The sequence below is a fragment of the Dama dama genome, chromosome 19 (assembly GCF_033118175.1).
Source record: "Dama dama isolate Ldn47 chromosome 19, ASM3311817v1, whole genome shotgun sequence".
Taxonomy (NCBI): Eukaryota; Metazoa; Chordata; class Mammalia; order Artiodactyla; family Cervidae; genus Dama; species Dama dama.
Genome location: NC_083699.1, coordinates 76,141,719 through 76,166,526, shown reverse-complemented (window position 1 = coordinate 76,166,526; position 24,808 = coordinate 76,141,719). Strand labels below are relative to the sequence as shown.

At 48.9% G+C, this 24,808-nt stretch overlaps 1 protein-coding gene across 2 annotated transcripts in view; it reads right to left on the bottom strand.

Moving 5' to 3' along the window:
- Positions 1 to 1,281: 1,281 nt before the first annotated feature.
- Positions 1,282 to 24,808, bottom strand: part of TMPRSS2 (transmembrane serine protease 2) — a 43,826-nt gene continuing 20,299 nt past the window's right edge. Inside the window, exons 6-15 of one of the 2 annotated variants that reach the window (XM_061167549.1) lie at positions 22,311 to 22,437; positions 21,094 to 21,204; positions 12,795 to 12,838; positions 11,291 to 11,462; positions 9,564 to 9,739; positions 8,804 to 8,899; positions 4,867 to 5,009; positions 4,521 to 4,673; positions 3,207 to 3,313; positions 1,282 to 2,795 (exon numbers count right to left, since the gene is read on the bottom strand). In XM_061167549.1, the coding sequence (XP_061023532.1) occupies positions 2,741 to 2,795; positions 3,207 to 3,313; positions 4,521 to 4,673; positions 4,867 to 5,009; positions 8,804 to 8,899; positions 9,564 to 9,739; positions 11,291 to 11,462; positions 12,795 to 12,838; positions 21,094 to 21,204; positions 22,311 to 22,437 (1,184 nt within the window). In that variant the 3' untranslated portion in view covers positions 1,282 to 2,740. The remainder of the gene's footprint in view (positions 2,796 to 3,206; positions 3,314 to 4,520; positions 4,674 to 4,866; positions 5,010 to 8,803; positions 8,900 to 9,563; positions 9,740 to 11,290; positions 11,463 to 12,794; positions 12,839 to 21,093; positions 21,205 to 22,310; positions 22,438 to 24,808) is intronic. The other variant, XM_061167550.1, reaches the window with a different exon arrangement.

The following is a 24,808-nucleotide window of genomic DNA, read 5'->3' as shown; positions in this document are numbered from 1 at the left end:
CTCTGTGTGACCCCACAGACTGCAGCACGCCAGGCTTCCCTGTCCTTCACCATCTCCCAGAGGGATCAAACTCATGTCCATTGAGTTGGTGATGCCATCCAACCATGTCATCTCGTCCTCTGTCATTCCCTTCTCCTCCTGCCCGCCCCTTCTCCTCCTGCCTTCAATCTTTCCCAGCATCAGGGTCTTTTCCAATGAGTCAGCTCTTAGCATCAGGTGGAGAAAGTATTGGAGCTGTAGCATAAAAGATTTTAAAGATGGCCCACATAAAAAAAAAAAAAAATCCTTAAAAAAATATTATCTAACAAAACACGTGTTTTCTTTACTTTTTGTGTTACAACTTTTACCATAATTTTAACACAAACTGACATAACGCAGACAATTCTCTCCAATCACCTGTTACACGTTGGGACCTGCCAGATTTGGGCTATTTGAAGAATATGCGTGGAGTTCTCTTCCAGGGAGGAAAACATTTACCCTCTCTCTCTCTCTCCTACCTGTGGTCACAACGCTGGGGGGCTGAGACACATGTTAAGGAAGAAGCTCTGCTGCTGTGAGCTCACAGGAATTTTAGGGGAGGAGATGCTAGACTCAAATTTGAGAAGGCAGAATCTGAGGACTCTGGGGTCACAGAGAGTTCTAGAAGGGAGTTGGGTCTCAGGTTCTGTATCTGGGAGAAATGGGAGGTACAGGTGATGCTCCTTAAGGAGCTTGGTTACCTCTTCCAGCAGGGGTCCCCAGGCCCTAGGATCAGTTCTGGTCCAGGCTGCACAGCAGGAGGTGAGCGGTGATGGGAAACTTCATCGGCCGCTTCCCATCGCTCCACCTGAACCATCCCAGCTCATGAGAAAATTGTCTTCCATGAAACTGACCCTTGGTGCCAAACAGTCGGGGGCTGCTGTCTTCCCTGGTGGCTCAAACGATAAAGAATCTGCCGGGAATGCAGGAGACCTGGATTCAATCCCTGGGTTGGGAAGATACCCTGGAGAAGGGAATGGCTACCCACCCCAATATTCTTGACTGGAGAATCCCATGGACACAGGAGCTTGGCAGGCTACAGTTCATGGGGTCACAAAGAGTTGGACATGACTGAACAATTAACACTCTCACACTTGCACTTTGCTGTCCTACAGGACAAGCTGTGAGGGCCAGCAGGGCAGCCAGGAGACCACATCTGCCCCACCCCACCTGACCTCACCCCCTGCCAAGCCACCATGCAGCGGCTGCCTTGACATCTAGGCCCCACACGGAAATGCAGACTGGTTCTGCTTGCACATGTTTGAAAAACAAAAAAATGCATAATTTATTGGTACAGTTTTTCACAATTGAATTTTACAGTTTAAAAAAGATACAAAACAACGAACAAACAGTGGTCACATAAATTAAAAGAAGCACTAAAGAAGGCATGCTTGCTCACCATCTTGACGCTTTTTAAAATCTGGCTCGGGAGCAGGCAGGTCAGGATGGCCCCTGGGGATGCTGCCGCCCGAGCATCCTGCTAGCGGATTGTCCTGACTTCCACTCCAAGGTCAAGTCCTAGTGCAGAATCATTCAAGTCGTTCTGCGAAACCACTGTGTCAGAGAGGAGGCAGGACCTCACAGCACCCGTGTTTACGCTTCACACTTGGTCACACCCGTGTTTACGCTTCACACTTGGTCACTGAAGCCTGACTCTCCCCTGCAGGGGAACTTGAGGAGTGGCTGGAAGGGGCCACGGGGAGGCCCTCGCACACCCCTCTCTCCTTTCTCACAAGCCCAGATGCTGGGCTTCAGGACAACATTTCCAGAACATTAAATTGGGAGCAGTCACTTTGTGAAAGCAGCTCACGTCGGCTACTGCTCACACAAGCAAAGGCAACAGTAGTTTCAAAAAGCTAAGAGTAGGACTACGGCCCGGTTTCATGGGCACTGAGGTAGTAACAGGTAGACGCTTTACAGGAAACAGTGTTTCTTTAATTAGTATCCCTGATTTCCCTGGGGGAGCTCAATTTCCAGGTGAATGATTAGCAGGCTTTAAGAGGGTCAGCAGGCACCCCACTCGGGGTGAAGACCTCAGTGGGGACCCAGGGCATTGCACCATCTTCAAGGGAGGCCAGGGAGAGACTGGAGAATAAGGCAGGTCTCCCTGGGTGGAGGGCCCCCAGCAATGCTGGGGGTGATCACATATGTTCCCAGGGCTCTGTCTACACACCCCCCAAAAGAAAAAGGTTTGGGTCCCCTTTCAAGTGGCTATCAAGTCATCACCCATGAAGAGCTGGTCCCTTTATTTCCAGCCAGCACTCTGGGCTGCTAAGAAGGCACTCAAGAATGTTCATCAAATTCTCTCATGGGGAGACAGGCCCTGGGGCTACCCCAAGTGGCCTCACCAGCAGTAGCCCCAGAGGCTGGCCCCTGCAGGTCCTGCCAGGCTTTTCCCCTTCCTTTCTCAAGCCATCCAGCAGCTGAGAAGTCGCCAGCCCCATGTGCATCCAAGAGGGGTCCCTGGAATGGGGCCCGAGGGAAGGTCCCCGTGGGGCAGACCCCATCCCCTTGCTCTGCACCGGCTCTGCTGTCCACGTCCAGCCAGCCTCCCCAATCAGACGAGGGTTCTGGAAGGGTGGGCCCAGGGGTAGTGGAGCCACAGGTCTGCACAGAACTGTGGAAAGGGCCAAGACATACAGGATCATGATCAAATAAAAACAAAAGGACCTGGAATCACTTCAAAATATACGTAGTGTATGGAGGTTAAAAATCAGCCCCTTCATTTTCTTGTGGAATGTTGCCAAGGACCCAGGCCGTACAGATTAGCTGTTTGCCTGTTCAAAAAGGAAAAAGAAATGATGTTATTTTCTTAAGACAAACAAAGGTAGAAAATTATTTTTCCCCTACATTGACAGGGAGGGCTTCCCTGGTGGCTCAGTGGTAAAGAGTCCACCTGCCAACCCAGGAGACACGGGTTCCATCCCTGATCCAGGAAGATACCACGTGCTTCGGAGCAATTAAGCCCATGCACCACAACTGCGGAGGCTGGGATGGAGAGCCTGTGCTCCACAACAAGAGTGCAAGCTACACTGCTTCAGTCGCGCCGGATTCTTTGTGACCTCATGGACCGAAGCCCACCAGGCTCCTCTATCCATGGGACTCTCCAGGCAAGAATACTGGGGTGGGTTGCTGTGCCCTCCTCCAGGGGATCTTCCCAACCCAGGGATCGAACTCGAGTCTCTTACGTCTCTCTGCACTGGCAGGTGGGTTCTTTACCACTAGCGTCACCTGGGAAACGCCCCATAAGAGAAGCCACTGCAACGAGAGGCCTGCGTACATCACGAGAGAACGTCTGTGCAGAATAAAGACCCAGCACAGCCAAGAATTAAATAAATAAATTATTTAAAGAATAAGACAAAGGGATATTTTTTTCTACAGCATGAAGGTTGGGTTAGACTGACAGAGGAGGAGAACGGTATGTGCAAATGCCCGGGGACAGGAAGGCTGAGATGTGGGGGGGGTGAGGGGGGAGGGGTCCAATCACTCAGCACCGCTGGGACACAGGCGTCTCTGGGCCAACCAAGCATGACCTTAGCCTCTGAAAGTCATCCGGGGTCTACTTAGTCTTGCTTTCTACCCCACCTCCTCTGTCATCATCCAGCCCCCCCACTTCCCACTGCTGAGCCACCAGCATTGCCTAGACAAACAGTGCCTGTTTGCTCTCTCATCCTGGAGGGACAGTCACCCCTTGGCCTGCCTCACCTCCCCCCCCAGTCTCCCCAGGACCCCCTCCCAGCTTCCCTCTATCATGCAGTCCTCAGTGGGACAGTGGGGGTCATGTATTTCCAGTACTCGGCCCTTTGCAGGGTGGGGACTGGCTGGGCCCTGAGTTACTTGAAGGTGATAGGTCTTAGGTTTTCGCTCAGGGGAGAAGCAGGCCAGGCCTCACCAGGCAGTGCCCTCGGCTTCTGCCCCATCTCCTGGCACCTGGGCACCTTTGGAGACTTGAGGGAGATAGGACTTTCACCTAGAACCTAGCCCTGGAACGAGCCAAAATCTGTGAGCACTGCCCAGTCCCAAGGCCCCAGTGATGGACAGACATCTGGTCCTCACCCAGGATCTGGAAAGAACCCAAGACTGGGCTCCGCTGAGTATCATGCACCCGGCCAGAAGCCAGAGGCAGCAGGGGCGCCAGGAACCCCTGGGATCGTTCCCTTCTCACACCCTCTGCTTGTACCAGAGACACCAGCTGCTCCCTTGGGTGCCCGTGAGAGCCCAGAGAAGGACAGGGCCGGGTCACGGCTGGCAGACCTGCCTCCCTCTGCTCTCTGCCTGTCACCAGAAGTTTGATGCAATGACATCTGAGTAGGTGAATGAAGCTATTAGAGCCAGAAGCAAGCCCATCACAGGGAGCCCTGGACCCTACAAAGCTGGGCCCCAGAAGTTTGCATCCAAATGCATACGGGGAGGGGTGCCACCTGTCACAGGCCCACACCTCCGAGACCTCCGGGCTCTGACACAGTGAAGTGGGGAGCCGATCAGGAGGATGGAAAGGTTACCCTCATTTGTTGATAGATCCAGTCTGTGAACATGGTCATGTTCCCGTACACTCCCGGTCGGTACGCCTTGGCACAGCCCGACCCCCAGCTCGTGTCTCCGATCAGCCACCAGACGCTGCTCTTCAGAGTGACCAGAGGACCTCCACTGTCTCCCTGGGGGACACAGCAGGTTACAGAGCAGAAGTCAATCCACAAGCCGCACAGGCCAGAGGGCAAGAAGATGGGATGAGGGCTCAGCGGGGTGAAGGGAGAGTCCCCGGGTCTCCTCCAACCCCGGGTCCCAGGTAGGGGAGGGGTGCACCTCATGGGCCCAGTGGGAGCTGGGCAAGGCCCTGCTGGCCATCACCTGGCAGGAGTCGACGGTGCCCTGCAGGTAGCCGGCACAGATCATGGCGGACGTGATGAGGTTGTTGTACATGTACTTGTTGTTGCACTGCCAGGGCTCAATGAGGTGCACCTTGGCCGCGTTCAGGTCATCCGAGGTCTTCCCTGCAACAGAGGACAGCACAGCTCACAGGAAGCCTGGTCTCCCTCCTGGACACGTGGACATGTGACCACGCCTCTCCTCCAAAGCTGACTCCTGGGGAACCCGGGCACCTTTCAACTGCTGGGGCATGTGTTTAAAGCGGCTCTAGATTGTGTTTGGGGAGGACTACCTGCCTCTGGGCTGTGGACCAAGCTCCAACTGTGTCCTAGAGTCACCTGCGCATCGCCCAACCACGTGGTTCCCTGGGATCACTTTTCCTCCTCCACCGCTCTCTCTTCTCTGGACAGTTCCCAGGGCGGCACCAGGAGCTCCTGTGTTTCCATCTCAAGCACCCCGACCTTTCTCAGCCCCACGCGATCCTCCACCCCTGACTGCCTGCCCTCAGCTCCCTGCACGGGGAGACCTCCAACCACTTGCAGGTCTGTGCTGTCTCTGGCACCCACCTGCTGCATAGATGTTTGCGAGTCTCTGCGGGCTTGGGGGCTGAAGCAGGGCCTCTCCTGCAGTGCTTCCCCGCCCTAAGCCACACCACTTCATCCTCCTGAAGCCGGGAAGCGGCCCCATGCCCCACCATGGGGCTTAGATCACGAGCACGAAGCAGGACCCCCGAGACTTCTCACTCTCCCGTGACACTCCACCCATCAGCAGATTTGGTGGCTCTGCCCTACCCCCACACCCACCTCCCTGGTCTGAGCCACCTTCTTGTCTTGCAGGATGTGGCAGTGGTCTCCTCACCATGCCGCCTACCTTTTCTGTGAGTCCTTACATAGCCGTCCAACCATGTCACTCCCTAGCAGCTCCCTGTCCCACTTGGATTAGAAACCAGTGCTATCATCATAGCCTACAATACCCTATGCAACCTGACTCCAGACTGCCCTCTCACTCCTGGTTCATCATGCCCTGCCCACACTGTTCCTAAGACATTCTTGTTATGTTGATTTCAGCTCAAATGTTCCCTCTTCCAGGAAGCCCTCCCTGACCACCCCGCACTATGACAAGCCTCCACTGTTTGAAAGCACCTAGTTTCTCATTTCCTATCTGAGCACAATCTGCCTGCCCCCGCCCCAGCACCCATAGGAGAATGTGAAGCTTCTGCAGGCAGAGGTTTTGTCTTAGTTTGCTCACTGTTGCTTTCCCAGCCCTTGGAAGGTGCCCCACAGATCATGGCTGACTTTCCCTTCGGTCTTGGCTGCTCGGGAAACTTGCTCACAACTGGAAGGATCAACCCAGGAGCTTCTCTAGCCCAGATGCCAGGATACGCAGCCCAGCTGCCGTCTCTCCCTTCTCCCTCTAAGTCACTCTGCCCATGTACTATTTTCCTTGCCAGCCTTCCTGGCACCAGGGATCAGTTTCGTAGAAGACAATTTTTCCATGGACCAGGGAGGTGGGGGGATGGTTTCAGGATGATTCAAGTGCATCACATTTATTGTGCACTTCATTTCTATTATTACTACATTGTGATAATGTGGTAATGAAAGCAATGGGGAGCAGCTATAAATACAATGAAGCTTTGCTTGCTCACCCGCCGCTCACCTCCTCCTGTGTGGCCTGGTTCCTAACAGATCACTGACTAGCACCAGTCCACAGCCTAGGGTTTGAGACCCCTGCTTTAAAGAATTCCTTGTAGGTGTGCCCTAAACACTTCTGGAAGGATGTAAACAATATATTAATATAAACGTACCACTAAGCACATCTACACACTCAGCAGTGGCCACGGGACTGGAAAAGGTCAGTTTTCACTCCAATCCCAAAGAAAGGCAATGCCAAAGAATGTCCAAACTATCACACAGTTGCACTCATCTCACACGCTAGCAAAGTAACGCTCAAAATTCTCCAAGCCAAGTTTAAACAGTGCATGAACCATGAACTTGCAGATGTTTAAGCTGGATTTAGAAAAGGCAAAAGAACCAGAGATCAAATTGCCAACCTTCTTTGGATCATTGAAAAAGCAAGAGAGTTCCAGAAAAACATTTACTTCTGCTTTGTTGACTACGCCAAAGCCTTTGGCTGTATGGATCACAACAAACTGCAGAAAATTCTTAAAGAGATGGGAATACCAAACCACCTTACCTGCCTCCTGAGAAATCTGTATGCAAGCCAAGAAGAAACAGTTAGAACCAGACATGGAACAACAGATTGGTTACAAATCAGAAAAGGCAAAGCTGTATATTGTTACCCTGTTTATTTAACTTATATGCAGAGTACATCATGAGAAATGCTGGGCTGGATGAAGCACAAGCTGGAATCAAGATTGCCAGGAGAAATATCAAAAACCTCAGATATGCAGATGATACCACCCTCATGGCAGAAAGTGAAGAACTAAAAAGCCTCTTGATGAAAGTGAAAAAGGAGAGTGAAAAAGTTGGCTTAAAGCTCAACATTCACAAAACTAAGATCATGGCATTCGATCCATCACTTCATGGCAAATAGATGGAGAAACAATGGAAACAGTGAGAGACTATTTTGGGGGGCTTCAAAATCACTGCAGATGGTGAATGCAACCATGAAATTAAAAGATGCTTGCTCTTTGGAAGAAACGCTATGACCACCCTAGACAGCACATTAAAAAGCAGAGACGTTACTTTGCCAACAAAGGTCCATCTAGTCAAAGCTATGGTTTTTCCAGTAGTCATGTATGGATGTGATAGTTGGACTATAAAGAAAGCTGAGCACGGAAGAACTGATGCTTTGGAAGAGTGGTGTTGGAGAAGACTCTTGAGAGTCAATCAAACCAGTCCATTCTAAAGGAAATCAGTCCTGAATATTCATTGGAAGGACTGATGCTGAAGCTGAAGCTCCAATACTTTGGCCATCTGATGCGAAGAACTGACTCCTTAGAAAAGACTCTGATGCTGAGAAAGATTGAGAGCAGGAGGAGAAGGGACGACCGAAGATGAGATGGTTGGATGGCATCACTGACTCGATTTTCATGAGTTTGAGCAAGCCCTGGGAATTGGTGATGGACAGGGAAGCCTGGTGTGCTACAGTCCATGGGATCGAAAGGAGTCAGACCCCACTGAGCGACTGAACAGAACTGAAGCACATCCAATGCTCCATATAAAGGAAACAGCCACGATCTCTTCATTTGAAAAGTGTTATCAGAGATGAAACCAAATTATAACTGAAGGCAGCAAGGCCAGCCTGCGTCAGGAGAGTCTAGAGCCTCTTCCCCTCTGTGTGGTCAGGGCAGGAGGACTAGGCTTTGATGACCTGCCGCCAGTCACACAGGCCCATCCTCACCAAGACCGTTATCCTCAGCATCAAAGGCTGGCAGACTTCCAGGCAGCCCGTTAATGACTACGTGACTTGAACGCAGTGGGCCATGTGCCTCTCATGTTTAGATGGCTTCTACACTCCAAAAAGCAGTTTTCACTCACTGTTCCATTTGTTTTTTTAATTAATTTTTTGATGTGGACCATTGTAAAAAAAAAGTCTGTTGAATTTGTCACAGTATTGTTTCTGCTTTATATCTTGGTTTTTTGACCACGAGGCATGTGGGATCTCCGCTACCTGACGAGGGATTGAACCCACACCCACTGTGCTGGAAAGTGAAGTTTTAACCATTGGACCACCAGGGAAGTCTTTGAATTTAATCTTAATCAGGGCACTGTAGTAGGTAGGGCAGGTAGGATTTTCCCATCTAGCATGTAGAGAAACTGAGGCAAATAGCCTGGGTGAATCACGCAAAAGTCATCCAATCATTCAGTGGTAGAACCAGGATCAAAACCTAGATCTCCCACATCTGAACCCATGCTCTGATTCATGGGACCTGCAGACCCTGTGCCAGGAGACTCACCTTTCTCGTAGGTGGCCCCCCACCCGGAAATCCAGCAGGACTGAGTTGGCTCCAGCATCATGCCTGGATTGGGCAGACACACTGGTTTCACTTTGTCTGTTTCATGAAGAGAAAACACCATGAGCAGGTCTGGTCTAACTGAAGGCTTCGGGTGATGGTCTGCACCTGGACCTTCCCATGTGCATGCACTGGGCCTGGGACCACCACCCTGCGGCCCAAGGAGACTTCTAGATTCCAATGTGCCCTAGCATCCTCTTCCTCTCCCTGCCAGGACCCTTTTTCTAAGAGACAAGAAGTTCCCCTCTGGAAGTTAGGGTTTGGGAAAACTGAAGGTCCACAGTCAACAGTCCTGTGATGCAAATAGTTGACACTTTCCATGGCGTGGCTGCATCAACGACAGACTAAACTGATGACAAAGAAGGTAAATGATCAGTGTACTATAATTAAAGGCACAGTGTCAGCTGTCACTGGCCAGACCCTGATTATGAAAGGACTTGTGTAGACGTGCATGTGTGCTAAGTCGTCACTGTGTGGTGGAGGGAAGACGTGGTGATGACCGCATTGCTCAGTGGCCACAGGCACATTTTGGGGTGGCTCAGCCTCTGGCAAACCCTCTTCTAGCAGTCAATGCCTCCCCCAGACCTGCACACTGTAACTCAATGCACATTTCCTTCATCCAGTCTTCATAGCATGCTTTAATTCCAGTCAGCCTCTTAAGATTTGGTCAAAACTCCCTGGGCTGCAGAACACAGGTACACACCGTTGAAAGTCAGAGGCGTCTGCAGCTTCATTAGAGCGATGTCATAGTTCTTGGTCTTGGAATCATAATTTGGGTGGGAAATCACTTTTGCTACTCGGTATCCACTTCCATAGAGCATGTAAGATTGTTTCAAGATTCCCGCAAAGGCCACCCAGATCTTGGGATTGTTAAGGGGTCTGGAAGACAGAGACGAACACCGCTCAGCGTGTAAGAACGGCAAACACACAACACACATCCCACAGTTCTCAAAAGTCATCAGCCTCCGAGGTGACATGACTTGTCAGAAGCCACACCATGCAAAGGCCAGGTGGTCTCAGGCTCTTCTCTCTCCCTATCTTACGCAGCCTCACCCTCCCATACCCCTCTCCTTTACTTCATCAGTGAATCATGTTCCTCCTGTATTTCTGAACCAGCCTGCAAACCCTCACAATTCCAAGAACACTTATGCACGTGTGCTAAGTCACTTCAGTCATGTCTGACTCTTTGTGACCCTATAGACTATAGCCTGCAATGCTCCTCTGTCCATGGAATTCTCCAGGCAAGCATATTGGAGTGGGTTGCCCTGCCCTCCTCCAGGGGATCTTCCTGACCCAGGGATCAAACCCATGTCTCTCACGTTTCCTGCATCGGCAGGCAGGTTCTTTACTACTAGCACCACCTGGGAAGCCCAACAACACTTATTCTTGAATCTAAATGCCTCCCTGAGGTTTGAAACCCCTTTTCCCGCATGACTTGGTCTTACTTATCTTTATATGCGAGAACATCTCCTGGCACACAGTAGGTGCTTAATAAATGTGTACCGGGGAGTAGACTCTGAGTCTAATAACCACTCTAGCACTACCTTCTTTTGGGTGCTTCCCTTCTAAGAAAATCCCAAATCGTAGAGCCCATGGAATCTGGTGGACACGCGTGAGTTATATACACTCCTTCCTTCAACCCTCACAACAACCCTTGAAGCAGCACATCTGTCTTACAGGTGCAGACGCTACTGTCAGACACCTGGAGTGAATTGTCTGAGGCTACTCAGCCAGGGAACAGCCAAGTCAGGCCCAGCATCACTCTAAAGACGACAAACAGCTCCCATGAGTGTGGCTTTTTCAAAATATCCATGTGACCAAAAAAATTCCTTGTTGAAGAAAAAAGGAGGAAGAACAGTATCTTCTACAAAAGCTAACACTACAAATGATGGCCATCCTCACCCCTCCCCACCCATCTGCATGGGAAACTCTGGGGCCCAGGCTGCTTACTGGGTCACAGAGAACCTTCCAGCAGGACAGCCTGAGGTTTGAGTGTCTCCAAGTTTCTCTGAGTGTCTCTCTGGGGACGAGCACCCAGGGAGCCCAAACCTGTCGAGAGGGCAGCGGCCTCAGGAAGTGATAGGACCGAGCTGAGAGGACTGTGGACTGGAATTCCTTCTGATCACAGCATCACCCCAGCCCTATACTGCATCCTGTGCTGACTCAAAGCGATGGACACATGCTATGGGATGTGTTGGCCACAGTTTCACGTGCTTCTCAAGTCGTCTGACCCTCCCTGTGACGCCAGGGAGGCGCCCTTAGAAGCCCCAGTTGTCCGCAAAGAAACCGGAGCCTGCAGGAGTCAGCGACTTTGCTCAAGGCCTCTGGCAGAGCCACCTCGGAAGCCCAGGCCCCGCCCCCTACTCCCCGGCCCCGCCCCTTCCCTCAGGCCCCGCCCCCTCTCTCAGGCCCCACCTCCTGGAGACTTACTCCTCCACACAGTGCGCGGCCGTCACGATCCACTCCGGGGTGATGATGGAGCCGCCGCAGACATGGATGCCCTGCACGTGCAGGCTAACCTGCCAGGGCCATTCCCCCGAGTAAGCATTCGATCCCCCCACGATCCGGCTCTGGCGGCTCGCCTTCACGGAGACGCCGCACTCTGAGAGTAACAAGCACAGCGAAGCCGGCCCGTGAGCAAAGCAGGGCCGCCCCCGCCCAATCCCACTGCGCCCCTTGCTGTCCCCTTCCCGCCTCCCCCGGACACCTGCCACGCTGTGTGCCCAGACACTTCCCATCCCAAGGTTCCGGCCTGGCTGCAGGGTGACCATTATCTCCTCTGGTTCCTGTTTCTCTGGGCTCTGACTTTAGAATAGGCGGCCTGGTCTCTTCTGGCTGGGGTGGGGGGCCAAAGGACACTCCCCACCTGCTCCCCCACATCCGCAGCCACCCGCAGGAAGCACCACTTCTGATAGCCCTGGATGCCGCTTGTTGCTTGGCACTTGTGTGATTCCATCAGCATCTCCCAAGTACGCATGTAGCAGGCAGCTAACAAAGGCTCAGGGACCCCCTTGAATGCTCAGAGACCCCAAGATTCCTGAACAAAGCGAAGGAGGGCTTTTCTCCTATGCACTGCTCTCAAACCATCACAAGGTGGACGGCGTGGGCAGGAGGGCAGGGCAGGCACCATGCTCTCCGGTCACCTAAAGAAGCTTGAACCAACCTGTGTGGGAAGTTACTGCCAGGACCACTGGGGAATGGTGTTCACCCCGGAGCGACTGCTAGCTTCACCTGTTCAAACTGGGAGTCCAAGCTTCAGGCCCGAGACCCATACGGGAAGAGGATGGGGCCATACCAGAGAAGGGAGCTCAAGGACAGTGTCCTCCATACCCATAAAAGGTTTGGAAAATGTGAAAGTGGTAGTTGCTCAGTCATGTCTAACTCTTTCGACTCCATGGATTGTAGCCCATCAGGTTCCTCTGTCCTTGGACTTTTCCAGGCAAGAATACTGGAGTGGGTTGCCATTTCCTTCTCCAAGGGATCTTCCTGACAGAGGGCTTGAACTCAGGTCTTCCGCATTGCAGGCAGATTCTTTACTGTCTGAGCCAACAGGGAAGCCCAAAAAGGTTGGAAACTATAAGTAGTCCCAACACTTGAATGGGGACACCCATGGGTCTCCAGCCCCACAATGTGGACACCACAGAGAGGGCCCGTCCGTCTCTGGAGCTTGTCTGTCCTCAGGGAACAGCTGGTTCTTGGACCAAAGCAGTGGGTATCTAAAGTGTATCCAGATTCAAGAACGGGAATCCTTGGGCAGGGTGCTGGGCATGCCCTGACCCATTACTCCACCTTCTATCTCCAAGTCCCCCAAAGACACACTGGGATACAGTTCAGTAAGGTATCAAATTTGATACCATTTGATTTTGGTATCAAATGGGATACCAAAATGTATTCCATTTTAGAAACACAAAACAGAAAACCAAGAATCACTTACCTATACAACGTAAAGAAACCACTGTTTTTGAAGAGCAGACATCGCTACAAAAGAAGAGGGGGAAATTCTGGTCACGATAACAAGCAAGACACTTGATTCTCAAAATACTTAGAAACAAATATTTTCTTCCAATGTTCTCACTCCTTGCCTCTTTAGATATAGAAGAGTTTGCAATTGAAGACATGAGTAGAGGAAGTAAATCTACATACATAGGGGGACAGTAGTAAAGAGTAGACACCAAGTCAAACTGCAGGGTTCAAATCCAAGCTGTGTGACCTTGGGCAAGGCACTTAACCTCTCTGTGCCTCAATTTCCCCATCAGCAGAATGGGCTAATAATAGTACCAAAGGTGATTGTGAAGATAATCACACATTGTGTGTGTGTGTGTATATGTTAGTCATTCAGTCGTGTCAAGTCAAATCACACATCATATCAGCTGTTATTTTTTTCTTGAAGTTTAAAATCATCCTTTAATTTTGTAAGGAAGACTTTTGTAAACTTCCAGCTTCTTGTAACTGCTTTATATGAACTGCACAAAACACTATACAACTATTTGCCTGGGAACAGAAGAAGAGTTACTCCTTGGGAGGCAAACATTCCAGGTTACAGATGAAAAAGAACTAACCAATGCATTCCACTGTACACTGAATTTTCTCCTAATGTGCTAAAAAGAGAAGCAGCATTGACGCCTAGGTATTTGAAGCTGGCAGTGTTCCTTTTTTTTTTTTTTTTTAAATTATGGAACTATGATAACACATTTACAGCAGATTTGGAAAATAGAGAACACAGTTACATACAGTTCCACTATATACTACAATTATTTTTAAGTAGATAAAGATTTTCAGTTGGAATTTCAATATCAAACTCTCAAAAATTAACAGAATGAATAGAAAATTAGAAAGATATAATAGACCTGAAAAACACTATGTACTGAATGTTCTCCTGACATGCTGAGAAGAAAAGCAGTTACTGACACCCAGGTGTTTGAAGCTGGCGGGATTCTTTTGAACATAGACAGGTCATGTGGGGCCAGATAACTGTTACACGGTAGAGCAGGACAGAGGCACACCCATCACACAATCCCATGTAGTTGTTCAATCACTTAGTCACATCCAACTCTTTGCGATTCCATGGACTAGAGCGTGCCAGGCTTCCCTGTCCTTCACTGTTTCCTGGAGTTTGCCCAGACTCATGTCCATTGTGTTGATGATGTCATCCAACCATCTCATCCTGTCCCTCCTTCTGCTCCTGCCCTCAATCTTTCCTCTGCTGAGTCTTTTCCAATGAGTTGGCTTTTTGCATCAGCTGGCCAAAATATTACAGCTTTAGCATCAGTCCTTCCAGTGAATACGCAGGGTTGATTTCCTTTAGGATTGACTGGTTTGCTCTTGCTGTCCAAGGGACTCTCAAGAGTCTTCTCAGGCACTTCTTAGTGCCACAATTCAAAAGCATCAATTCTTTGGCACTCAGCCTTCTTTATGGTCCAGCTTTCATATCTGTATATGACTACTGGAAAAAGCATAGCTTTGACTATATGGACCTTTGTCAGCAAAATGATGCCTCTGCTTTTTAATATGCTATCTAGATTGGTCATAGCTTTCCTTCAAAGGAGCAAGCGTCTTTGAATTTCAAGGCTGCAGTCACCATCCATAGTGACTTTGGAGCCCAAGAAAATAAAATCTGTCATTGTTTCCAGTTTTCCCCCATCTATTTGCCATGAAGTGATGGGGCCAGATGCCATGATCTTCGTTTTTTGAAAGTTGGGTTTTAAGCCAGCTTTTTCAATCTCCTCTGTCACCCTCATCAAGAGGCTCTTTAGTTCTTGTTCGCTTTCTGCCATTAGAGTCATATCATCTGCATATCTGAGGTTGTTGATATTTCTCCCTGCATTCTTGATTCCAGCTTGTAATTCATCCCATGAACCTGGTCCAAACCTCACAGTGACCAACAGCCCCCTATGCTGGCTGGCACGAGTGACTGCACTTCTTTGCCAATCCCAGCAGTGGCCTGGCTTCATGACACTCACCTTCTGACAAAAAAGCATTAAGGTACCAACTATAGAATCACCCTCATTTCTGGACAGCATCCAACCCATGGCCAAGCTTAGCTTCCTGGAACCTTCCCCAAATGACTCAATACAAGCCCACATCCCATTATAAGTCCCTTCTAACACCCTCCCACTGAGACACCCATGGTTCCAAGACAAAGTGTGTCCTGGTGGTCTCTGGCTGGGTGGCACTGGATGCCAAGAGAAGACATGCCCCTGTTGAGAGCGGATGTTTTCTAAGGATCATCAGGTCATTCTCCCTGTGTGGTGGCATACTGTGCAGCCACCTGACCCTGATGCTGGGAAGGATTGAGGTTAGGAGGAGAAGAGCGACAGAGAATGAGATGAAGGACAGGGCAGCCTGGCGTGCTGCAGTCCATGGGAAAGAGTCAGACACAACTAAGTGACTGAAGAACACAGCATCAGGGCATGAAGCAGACACTCAGACGAGCCCTACGAGGAGCCTGAGGTTCAAGTAGCAAAGTGCTACATCTGAAAGCAAACAGGAAAGAAGTCCTCCCAGCCCCTGACAAGCATACAGGACGCCATGAGCCAAGCAATGACCTTTCCTCAAAAGTCTGAAGACATCTTTCGAGTTACCACGAGGGGGCAGCCTTCCCTCCCTTGCTCAGCCCTAGTTCCAAGTAACCCAGCAAGACAGAGACAGTCTTTACAGAGAGCCCAGGCAGCTATGTTGAGCTTCTCAGGGGAGCAAACCATGGCCTGCTGTTTTGATGGCCACACCAGGCAATGGGCACCCTTCCTCCTAGGCTCAGCCTGTCACATTCTTGGGGATGGCCAGGCTCAGGTGCCCCAGGCAGAAGTCAGCCCCCTGGGCCGCCAGGAACACAAATCTGCTTCAGTCTCCCACTCACAGAGGAGGGGGAAGCTTGACTCGTCTTTCTTTCCCTAAATACAGCACCTGGCACCTGGCCAGCAGGGAGGGACGACATGGTTTGGATCAGTGATGGAGGACTGGGAGCTGAGGAAGCTCTATGCTGTGTGTCTTTTACGTGAAAGAACATTCCATTTGGATAACAGTATTCTATACTCCATGGTGGGTCAGTGGTAAAGAATCTGCCTGCAATGTGGGAGACCCAGGTTTGGTCCCTGGACCAAGAAGATACCCCTGGAGGAGGGCATGGAAACCCTCTCCAGTATTCTTGCCTGGAAAATCCCATAGACAGAGGAGACTGGAGGGCTACAGTCCATGCGGTCGCCAAAGAGTCAGACATGACTTAGCGACTAAATAACACCAGCACGAATGATTCTAGGCAGACTGCGAACATTTTAAACATAAGCAACGCAAACTGAGTAGTTTAAGCCTAGCCCTCTCCCCCACCCTCCTAACTAGTCAAACCATCAACTGTGGGACCAACTCAGGTTCACGTCCACCCACTGGACACACTGCGACCTTCCCAGCACTGCAAGTTGGCCTCCAGGTACGGGAAACACTGGTAGACTGGAGTAGCTGCTAGCTCCCAGGCCCATCCCTCACAGCATCCTCTGACTCTACGGCTGGGGCTGGGGGACCAACCTTCCCCACTGCCTGGGCTGAGAGGACCTCTGGGAAGCAGAGTTTCCAGTGTGGAACCAGCAGGGTGACCAGGATGAGTTGGACACCCCAGTGGGGACCACGGGACATTCTTCTGGACTCCTAGACACACACCCTAACACATATTAAGATGCATCTCTGGTGTCTGCAGAGAGAAGAAAATCGGGAAAGAAGAATCTTCATTTTGTAATGTTATCCAACACCACGGAGGGCAGAGGGCACAAACAGGTGGCCAATAGACCATAGCCGCTTCCCAAGGTGGCGCTAATGGTAAAGAACCTGCCGGCAATGCAGGAGATGTGGGTTTGATCCCTGGGTCGAAAAGATTCCATGGGGGAAGAAATGACAACCCACTCTAGTATTCTTGCCTAGAGAATCCCATGGACAGAGGAGCCTTGTGGGCTACAAAGAATCAAACATGACTGAAGCACGAACACCTCCCTACAATGAACCCAGAGCTGCTCAGAGTGACAGGTCCTACTTAGAGTCCAATCTCCTCCCCGTCAGAACCTCAGACAAACTCTCACCAGCAACAGAGAAATCAAACACTTAACGGTGATTTTCCCAGACTCCTCCTACTCATTTGCAGTTTTTGAAAGGAAAAAAGAAATAACCATGCCCAACACACCCATGAAAAGATGATCAACATCACTAATTATTAGAGAAATGCAAATCAAAACAATGAGGTATCACCTCACACTGGTCAGAAGGGCCATCATTAAAAAGTCTACAAATAACAAATGCTGGAAGGGTTGTGGAGAAAAGGAAACCTTCCTACACTGTCAGGGGGAATGCAAGTTGGTGCAGCCACTATGGAGAACAGTGTGGAGATTCCTCTGTTCCATTTAGTTCAGTTGTTCAGTCATGTTTGACTGTTTGTGACCCCATGGCCTACAGCACGCCAAGCTTCCCTGTCCATCACCAACTCCTGGAGCTTGCTCAAATTAATGTCCACTGAGTAGGTGATGCCATCCAATCATCTCATCCTCTGTCGTCCCCTTCTCCTCCCATCTTCAACCTTTCCCAGCATCAGGGTCTCTCCCAGTGAGTCAGTTCTTCCCATCAGGTGGCCAAAGTATTGGAGTTTCAGCTTCAGCATCAGTCCTTCCAATGAATATTCAGGACTGATTTCCTTTAGAATGGACTGGTTGGATCTCCTTGCAGTGCAAGGGACTCTGAAGAGTTTTCTCCAACACCACCGTTCAAAAGCATCAATTCTTCAGTGCTCAGCTTTCTTTATAGTCCAAATCACACATCCACACATAACTACTGGAAAAACCATGGCTTTGACTAGCTGGACCTTTGTTGGCAAAGTAATGTCTCTGCTTTTTAATATGCTGTCTAGGGTGGTCATAGCTTTTCGTCCAAGGAGCAAGCATCTTTTAATTTCATGGCTGCACTCACCATCTGCAGTGATTTTGGAGCCCAAAGAAATAAAGTCTCTCACTGTTTCCCCATCTGCTTGCCATGAAATGATAGGACCAGATGCCATGATCTTAGTTTTCTGAATATTGAGTTTTAAGCCAAATTTTCACTCTCCTCTTTCACTTTCCTCAAGAGGCTCTTTAGTTCTTCTTCACTTTCTGCCATAAGGGTGGTGTCATCTGCATATCTAAGTTTATCGATATTTCTCTCAACAGTCCTGATTCCAGCTTGTGCTTCATCCAGCCTGACATTTTGCATGATGGAGTCTGTATATAAGTTAAATAAGCAGAGTGACAATATACAGCCTTTGACGCACTCCTTTCCCTATTTGTAACCAGTCTGTTGTTCCATGTCCAGTTCTAACTGTTTCTTCTTGACCTGCATACAGATTTCTCAGGAGGCAGGGAAGGTGGTCTGGTATTCCCATTTCTTTAAGAATTTTCCACAGTTTGCTGTGATCCACTCAGTCAAAGGTTTTGGCGTAGTGAATAAAGCAGAAGTAGATGATTTTCTGGAATCACTTGCTTTTTCAATGATCCAGTGGATGTTGGCAATTTGATTTCTGGTTCCTCTGCCTTTTCTGAATCCAACTTGAACATCTGCAAGTTCACGGTTCATGTATTGTTAAAGCCTGGCTTGGAGAATTTTGAGCATTACTTTGCTAGCCTGTGAGATGAGTGCAATTGTATGATAGTTTGAACATTCTTTGGGATTGCGTTTCTTTGGGATTAGAATGAAAACTGACCTTTTCCAGTCCTGTGGCCACTGCTGAGTTTTCCAAACTTGCTGGCATATTGAGTGCAGCACTTTCACAGCATCAGCTTTTAGGATTTGAAATAGCTCAACTGGAATTCCATCACATCCACTAGCTTTCTTTGTAGTGATGCTTTCTAAGGCCCACTTGACTTCACATTCCAGGATGTCTGCCTGGGTGATCACACCATTGTGGTCATCTCGGTCGTGAAGATCTTTTTTGTACAGTTCTTCTGTGTATTCTTGCCACCTCTTCTTAGTATCCTCTGCTTCTGTTAAGTCCATACCATTTCCGTCCTCTATTGTGCCCATCTTTGCATGAAATATTCCCTTGGTATCTCTAATTTTCTTGAAGAGATCTCTAGTCTTTCCCATTCTATTGTTTTCCTATATTTCTTTGCATTGATCACTGAGGAAGGCTTTCTTATCTCTCCTTGCTATTCTTTGGAACTCTGCATTCACATGGGTATATCTTTCCTTTTGTCCTTTGCCTTTAGCTTCTCTTCTTTCTTCAGCTATTTGTGAGGCCTCTTCAGACAACAGTTTTTCCTTTTTTGCGTTTCTTTTTCTTGGGGATGGTCTTGATCACTGCCTCCTGTACAATGTCAATTTCACAAACCTCCATCCATAGTTCTTCAGGCACTCTGTCTATCAGGCCTAATCCCTTGAATCTGTTTGTCACTTCCACTGTATAATCGTAAAGGATTTGATTTAGGTCAGACCTGAATGGTCCAGTGGTTTTCCCTACTTTCTTCAATTAAGTCTGAATTTGGCAATAAGGAGTTCATGATCTGACCTACAGTCAGCTCCCAGTCTTGTTTTTGCTGACTGTGTAGAGTTTCTTCATCTTTGACTGCAAAGAATATGATCAATCTGATTTCAGTATTGACCATCTGTTGATGTCCATGTGTAGAGTCTTCTCTTGTGTTGTTGGAAGAGGGTGTTTGCTATGACCAGTGTGTTCTCTTGGCAAAATTCTGTTAGCCTTTGTCCTGCTTCATTTTGTACTCCAAGACCAAATTTGCCTGTTACTCCAGGTATCTCTTGACTTCCTACTTTTGCATTCCAGTCCCCTATAATGAAAAGGACATCTTTTTTGGGTGTTAGTTCTAGAAGAACTTATAGAACCATTCAACTTCAGTTTTACTGGTTGAGTCATAGACTTGGAATACTATGATATTGAATGGTTTGCCTTGGAAACGAACAGAGACCATTCTGTCCTTTTTGAGATTGCATCCAGGTACTGCATTTTGGACTCTTTTGTTGACTAGGAGGGCTACTCCATTTCTTCTAAGGGATTCTTGCCCACAGTAGTGGTCATCTGAGTTAAATTCACCCATTCCAGTCCATTTTAGTTCACGGATTCCTAAAATGTCGATGTTCACTCTTGCCATCTCCTGTTTGACCACTTCCAATTTACCGTGATTCATGGACCTAACATTCCAGGTTCCTATGCAATAGTGTTCTTTACAGCATCGGACTTTACTTCCATCACCAGTCACATCCTCAACTGGGCATTGTTTTTGCTTTGACTCTGTCTCTTCATTCTTTCTGGAGTTATTTCTTCACTCTTCTCCAGTAGCATATTGGGCACCTACTGACCTGAGGAGTTCATCTTTCAGTGTCCTATCTTTTTGCCATTTCATACTGTTCATGGGGTTCTCAAGGCAAGAATACTGAAATGGTTTGCCATTCCCTTCTCCAGTGGCCCACATTTTGTCAGAACTCTCCACCATGACCCGTCCATCTTGGGTGGCCCTACATGGCATGCCTCATAGTTTCATTGAGTTTGACAAGGCTGTGGTCCATGTGATTAGTTTGATTAATTTTGAGATTCCTCAAAAGACTAAAAATAAAAGTGCCATATTATCCTGCAATCCTACTCCTGGGCATATACCCAGACAAAGTATAATTCAAAAAGATACATGCACCCCAGTGTTCACTGCAGCATTATTTACAGTGTCAAGACATGAAAGCAACCTAAATATCCACTTATCGATGAATGTATAAAGATGAGGTACACATATACAATGGAATACTACTCAACCATAAGAAAAAATGAAATAATTCCTTTTGCAGGAACATGGATGGACCTAGAAATGATCATACTAAATGAAGTAAGCCAGACAGAGAAAAACAAATGTCATATGATATCACTTATTTGTGGAGTCTAAAATATGAAACAAATGAATTTACCAATGAAACAGACAGACTCACAGACATAGAAACAGGCTTGTGGTTGCCAAGGGGAGGGAAAAGCAGATGGACTGGAATTTGGGGATTAGCAGATGCAAACTATTACATATGGGATGGATATAAACAATAATGTCCTACTGTCTACCACAGGGAACTATATTCAATATCTTGTGATAAACCATATGGAAAAGAATGTGAAAAAGAATGCATATATTTGTATAACTGAATCACTTTGCTGTTTGTTGGAAATGAACACAACATTGTACATCACCTATACTTCAAGAAAACACATTTTTAGAAAAAGAAAGCAGCAAATCGAATACCTGTGGTAGAGTTTTTTGTAGAGATCGACATTGCTGGCACTTGTGTTCAGCTTCATAAAGCTTGTGGCTCCGCTGTTATCGGCTATTCCTTGGCTAGAATAGAAACTATTCCTAAAAAAAGACAGAAGGTCTTACTTAAAATAATAGCTTTGCTGCGAGCATTTGCAAATCCTATGCTATCGCTATATCACAGTACTTCTCTCATATGAAGTGCAGGTTAAGAGCATTTTGGAAAACAAAAACACAACTTCTAATTAAGTGACACACATCATAAGCATCCAATAACCCCGAAGTGTCAGGGGAAAGTCCTCTATCAGTCGTGTTTCGAATCTAATCTAGATCGGGATAAAAAAGCATTAAGAATATAGATGTGTGAGGACGTATAGTGTACCTGAACGTATACTGTAACCACACATCAAAATGCTCCCAGTGATAAAATGTAGACCCTGAACCATGATGAGACATCCCTATGTCATTCATCATGACACAGACTGCAACTAGGGGGAGAGTGGCATTTGGAAGTAGTTCCCTAGCTAAGATGGCGACTTTCTTACCAAGTGGTAATTCATTTTGAAAACTGGCATAGGGGGAATAGGCTAGAACTGCAGAGAAGTCACATGGGAACACTCCCAAGGAAGAGAAGGTGGCAGTAAAATGGCACAGCCTCCCCCCGGGAGGCTGGACTGGCAGGCTTGCTCTGATGAGCCCCTGGCTGGAACCTTCTCTGGCAGCCGCATGAGGGATGTATTCTCTTACCGGTAAATCCAGTGATCAGCTCTCTCTGTTCAAAAGCCCCCAGTGCCTCCTGCATGCCTGTAGTGAAGCTCTCACAGATCTGTTCCCTCCGACCTCCCCCGCAGTCCTCCCCACTGGCCCCCACCTTCAACCCCCACCCAGGAGACGAGCTGAGTCAAGGCTTCCACCTTGCACTGGAGTCTCCTCCAGAAATGAGTCTCTCAAGGCCCTTAGCCAGCACCCGGGACCCTGGTGACCTCGGCGCTGGATAGCCCCAGGAGCAGATGGACCCCCAGGGGGAGGTGGGGCTGGGGGTGTGGGGCACACACTCCCCTGCTGGCTCCCTGGGGCAGCTTTGGGAAGAAGGAGACGTGTATGGTGTCCGTCGGCTGGCACTTCCGGGGAGGGGCAGAGAGAAGCACCGATTCTATGCTTCTGTGCCTGTCACCATCACCGGGGAGGACGAGGGTCCCAGAACTCACCGGTAGCCCATGTCCTGGCAGGCCACCCTCCCGTAGCTCTCACTCCAGTCGTCCTGGCACACGGGATGCCAGGACTTCCTCTGTGCCGAGTACACCTGAAGGATGAAGTTCGGTCCATAGAGGCGAACTGCGGGAAGGGAGGCTCCAGTGAGTCCCAGACCGTGACCTTCATCCTGTCCTCACGTGGACCGCATCCTCCCCGGACACAAAGCTTCCAGGGGGTGGAGCTGCGCTCCCTCTCCCCAGCTACACACAGGAGATGCCCCGAATCTAGCCTTTCCTCTCAAAATGCGCCTTTCAGCCTACAGAGCTGAAAACAGGTATTCAGATAAAAATGAACATCGTGCACACGTGTTCATGACAGCATTATTCACAGGAGCGAAAGTGGGTAACATCCAAACGTTTATCGATGGAGGAACACACAGAATGCAGTCCTTGCACACAGTGGAACATTACTAGTCCATGAAAGGGGATGAAACACTGACACGATACAACAGGCATGAATGTTCACACGATTGATATTCTCCTGACTGAAAGAGGCCAGGTCCACACACTGTAGGACCCCATTTCTATGAAACATCTGGAGGAAGAAATCTATGGAGACAGAAAGCAGGTTAGTTGTTGCTTAGGGCCTGACATCTGGGCTCAGGCCGCCATGGAGCAACCAGCCTCGATTTCCTGATGCTTCCGTGATGAGCGATTTCATCCACCATGTGAGTGGATAAACCAACTGTAGGGGCATCCAGACAGTGGAATATGATTCAACCTTGAAGAGAAATGAGCCATCAGGCTGTGAAGAGACATGGAGGAACCTTAAGTGCACATCAGTCAGTGATGAAAGAAGCCAATCTGAAAAGGCTACACACATCCTGTAGGATTCCAACTCTATGATACTTGGGAAAAGGCAAAACCATGGAGAGAATAAAAGGATCAGTGGTTTTCTGATGAGAAAGTGGTTTCAAGACAGGGAGGTGAGGGGCTGACAGGCCCAAGCTTCTATCCATGGCTCAGTCTTTGTGGGGACCAGTGCTCACAGAAGCCATTCAGGAGCCACCCAGAATCGCCTCATTGAACAAAAGACCCTTCCATCACCCAGGAAATGACAAGGGCCTTAGGAGCTCGTTGTCAGGAGCTGGGGTCGGGGACCAAATACCAGAACAAAAGATGCACCAGGTGGTCTCATCACTTGAAAATCACCATGGTCTCAGGAGCCCTGTGCTGGGAACTGGGGTCAGAGACCAGCACCTGTCCTCTATTTAACCTCACAGTGTATGAGTGTATGTATTAGTATCTGTGAGCATGAGACTGTGTGTGAGTGTGTTATATGAGAGTGTAAGGGAAGTGGTAGGTGGGATTTTTCACTGCATACCCTTAGCTACTTCCTGAGTTTTGATCTACTTGAGGACATTAATTCTCACAGTATTTAAATAAATACAACTTCAACATTAAGAAAAGAAAGTCTCTCCAGGCAACATCATGAGTTGGTCTTGCTAGAGTTATCCAAACGTGCGTGGACACAGGTATTAAAACATCAAACACCATTCCATCCAACAGAGTAACCACGTCTGCTCAACCTCAGAAACTCTCCACTTTACTTAAGAAAATGGTGACAAATATACTATCACCCATGAAGGCAAAGCACTATGTGGACAGTCTGCAGAGTGAGTGAGTCTGCCAAGTGTAAGTCCTCTCCTGTAGGCGAGAACTCCAGGAACTCCCAGTGCAGAGGAACCCACGGACAGGACAACAGTGTCTCACACAGGTGCCCTGACCTGGACTTGGGGTGGAAAAGAGAACCATCTCCCCAGGACAGCCACAGAAGGATGGACAGCTTTGGGGTGGAGCACAGCCTCTGTCTGCATCACTTGCACTCAACGTTAATGGCTCCCAGAGCACGCAGCAGGCTTCAGGCTTTGGGTAGGGCCTTCAGCGGATATCAGCGCAACCCTCATCCTCAGGCATCATTTTCCCTGCCACACCTACTTTGTGTTCAGTTGCTCAGTCGTGTCTGACTCTGTGTGACCCCTTGGACTATAACCCACCAGGCTCCTCTGTCCATGGGATTCTCTAGGCACAAATACTGGAGTGGGTTGCCTTTTCCTTCTCCAGGGGATCTTCCCGAACCAGAGACCGAATGCATGTCTCTTGCATCTCCTGCACGGGGAGGTGAATTCTTTACCACTAGCGCCACTTGGGAAGCCCATAGCTACTGAAAAATTCATTGAAAATAAAAGCAGAAGCAGTGTCCACCCTGGGACAACGGACATAGACCACCCGAAAGGCAGCTTGCTTAGAAACCACAGAGCCCACTCCCAACCTGATATTTTAAACAGTTTGCTGTTTTAGTCATGTCCTGTGGCAGCTGGGGCATGAATGTGGCCTGGCCCTAGGCTGTGGTCTCCCATCCGCTGGCTGTGTGACTCCAAGCGGGAGCTCGCCCCCTCTGAGCCTGTCTCCTCACTTGAAAACTGGGCTTGGAAGCAAGGTTCAGCCTCCAG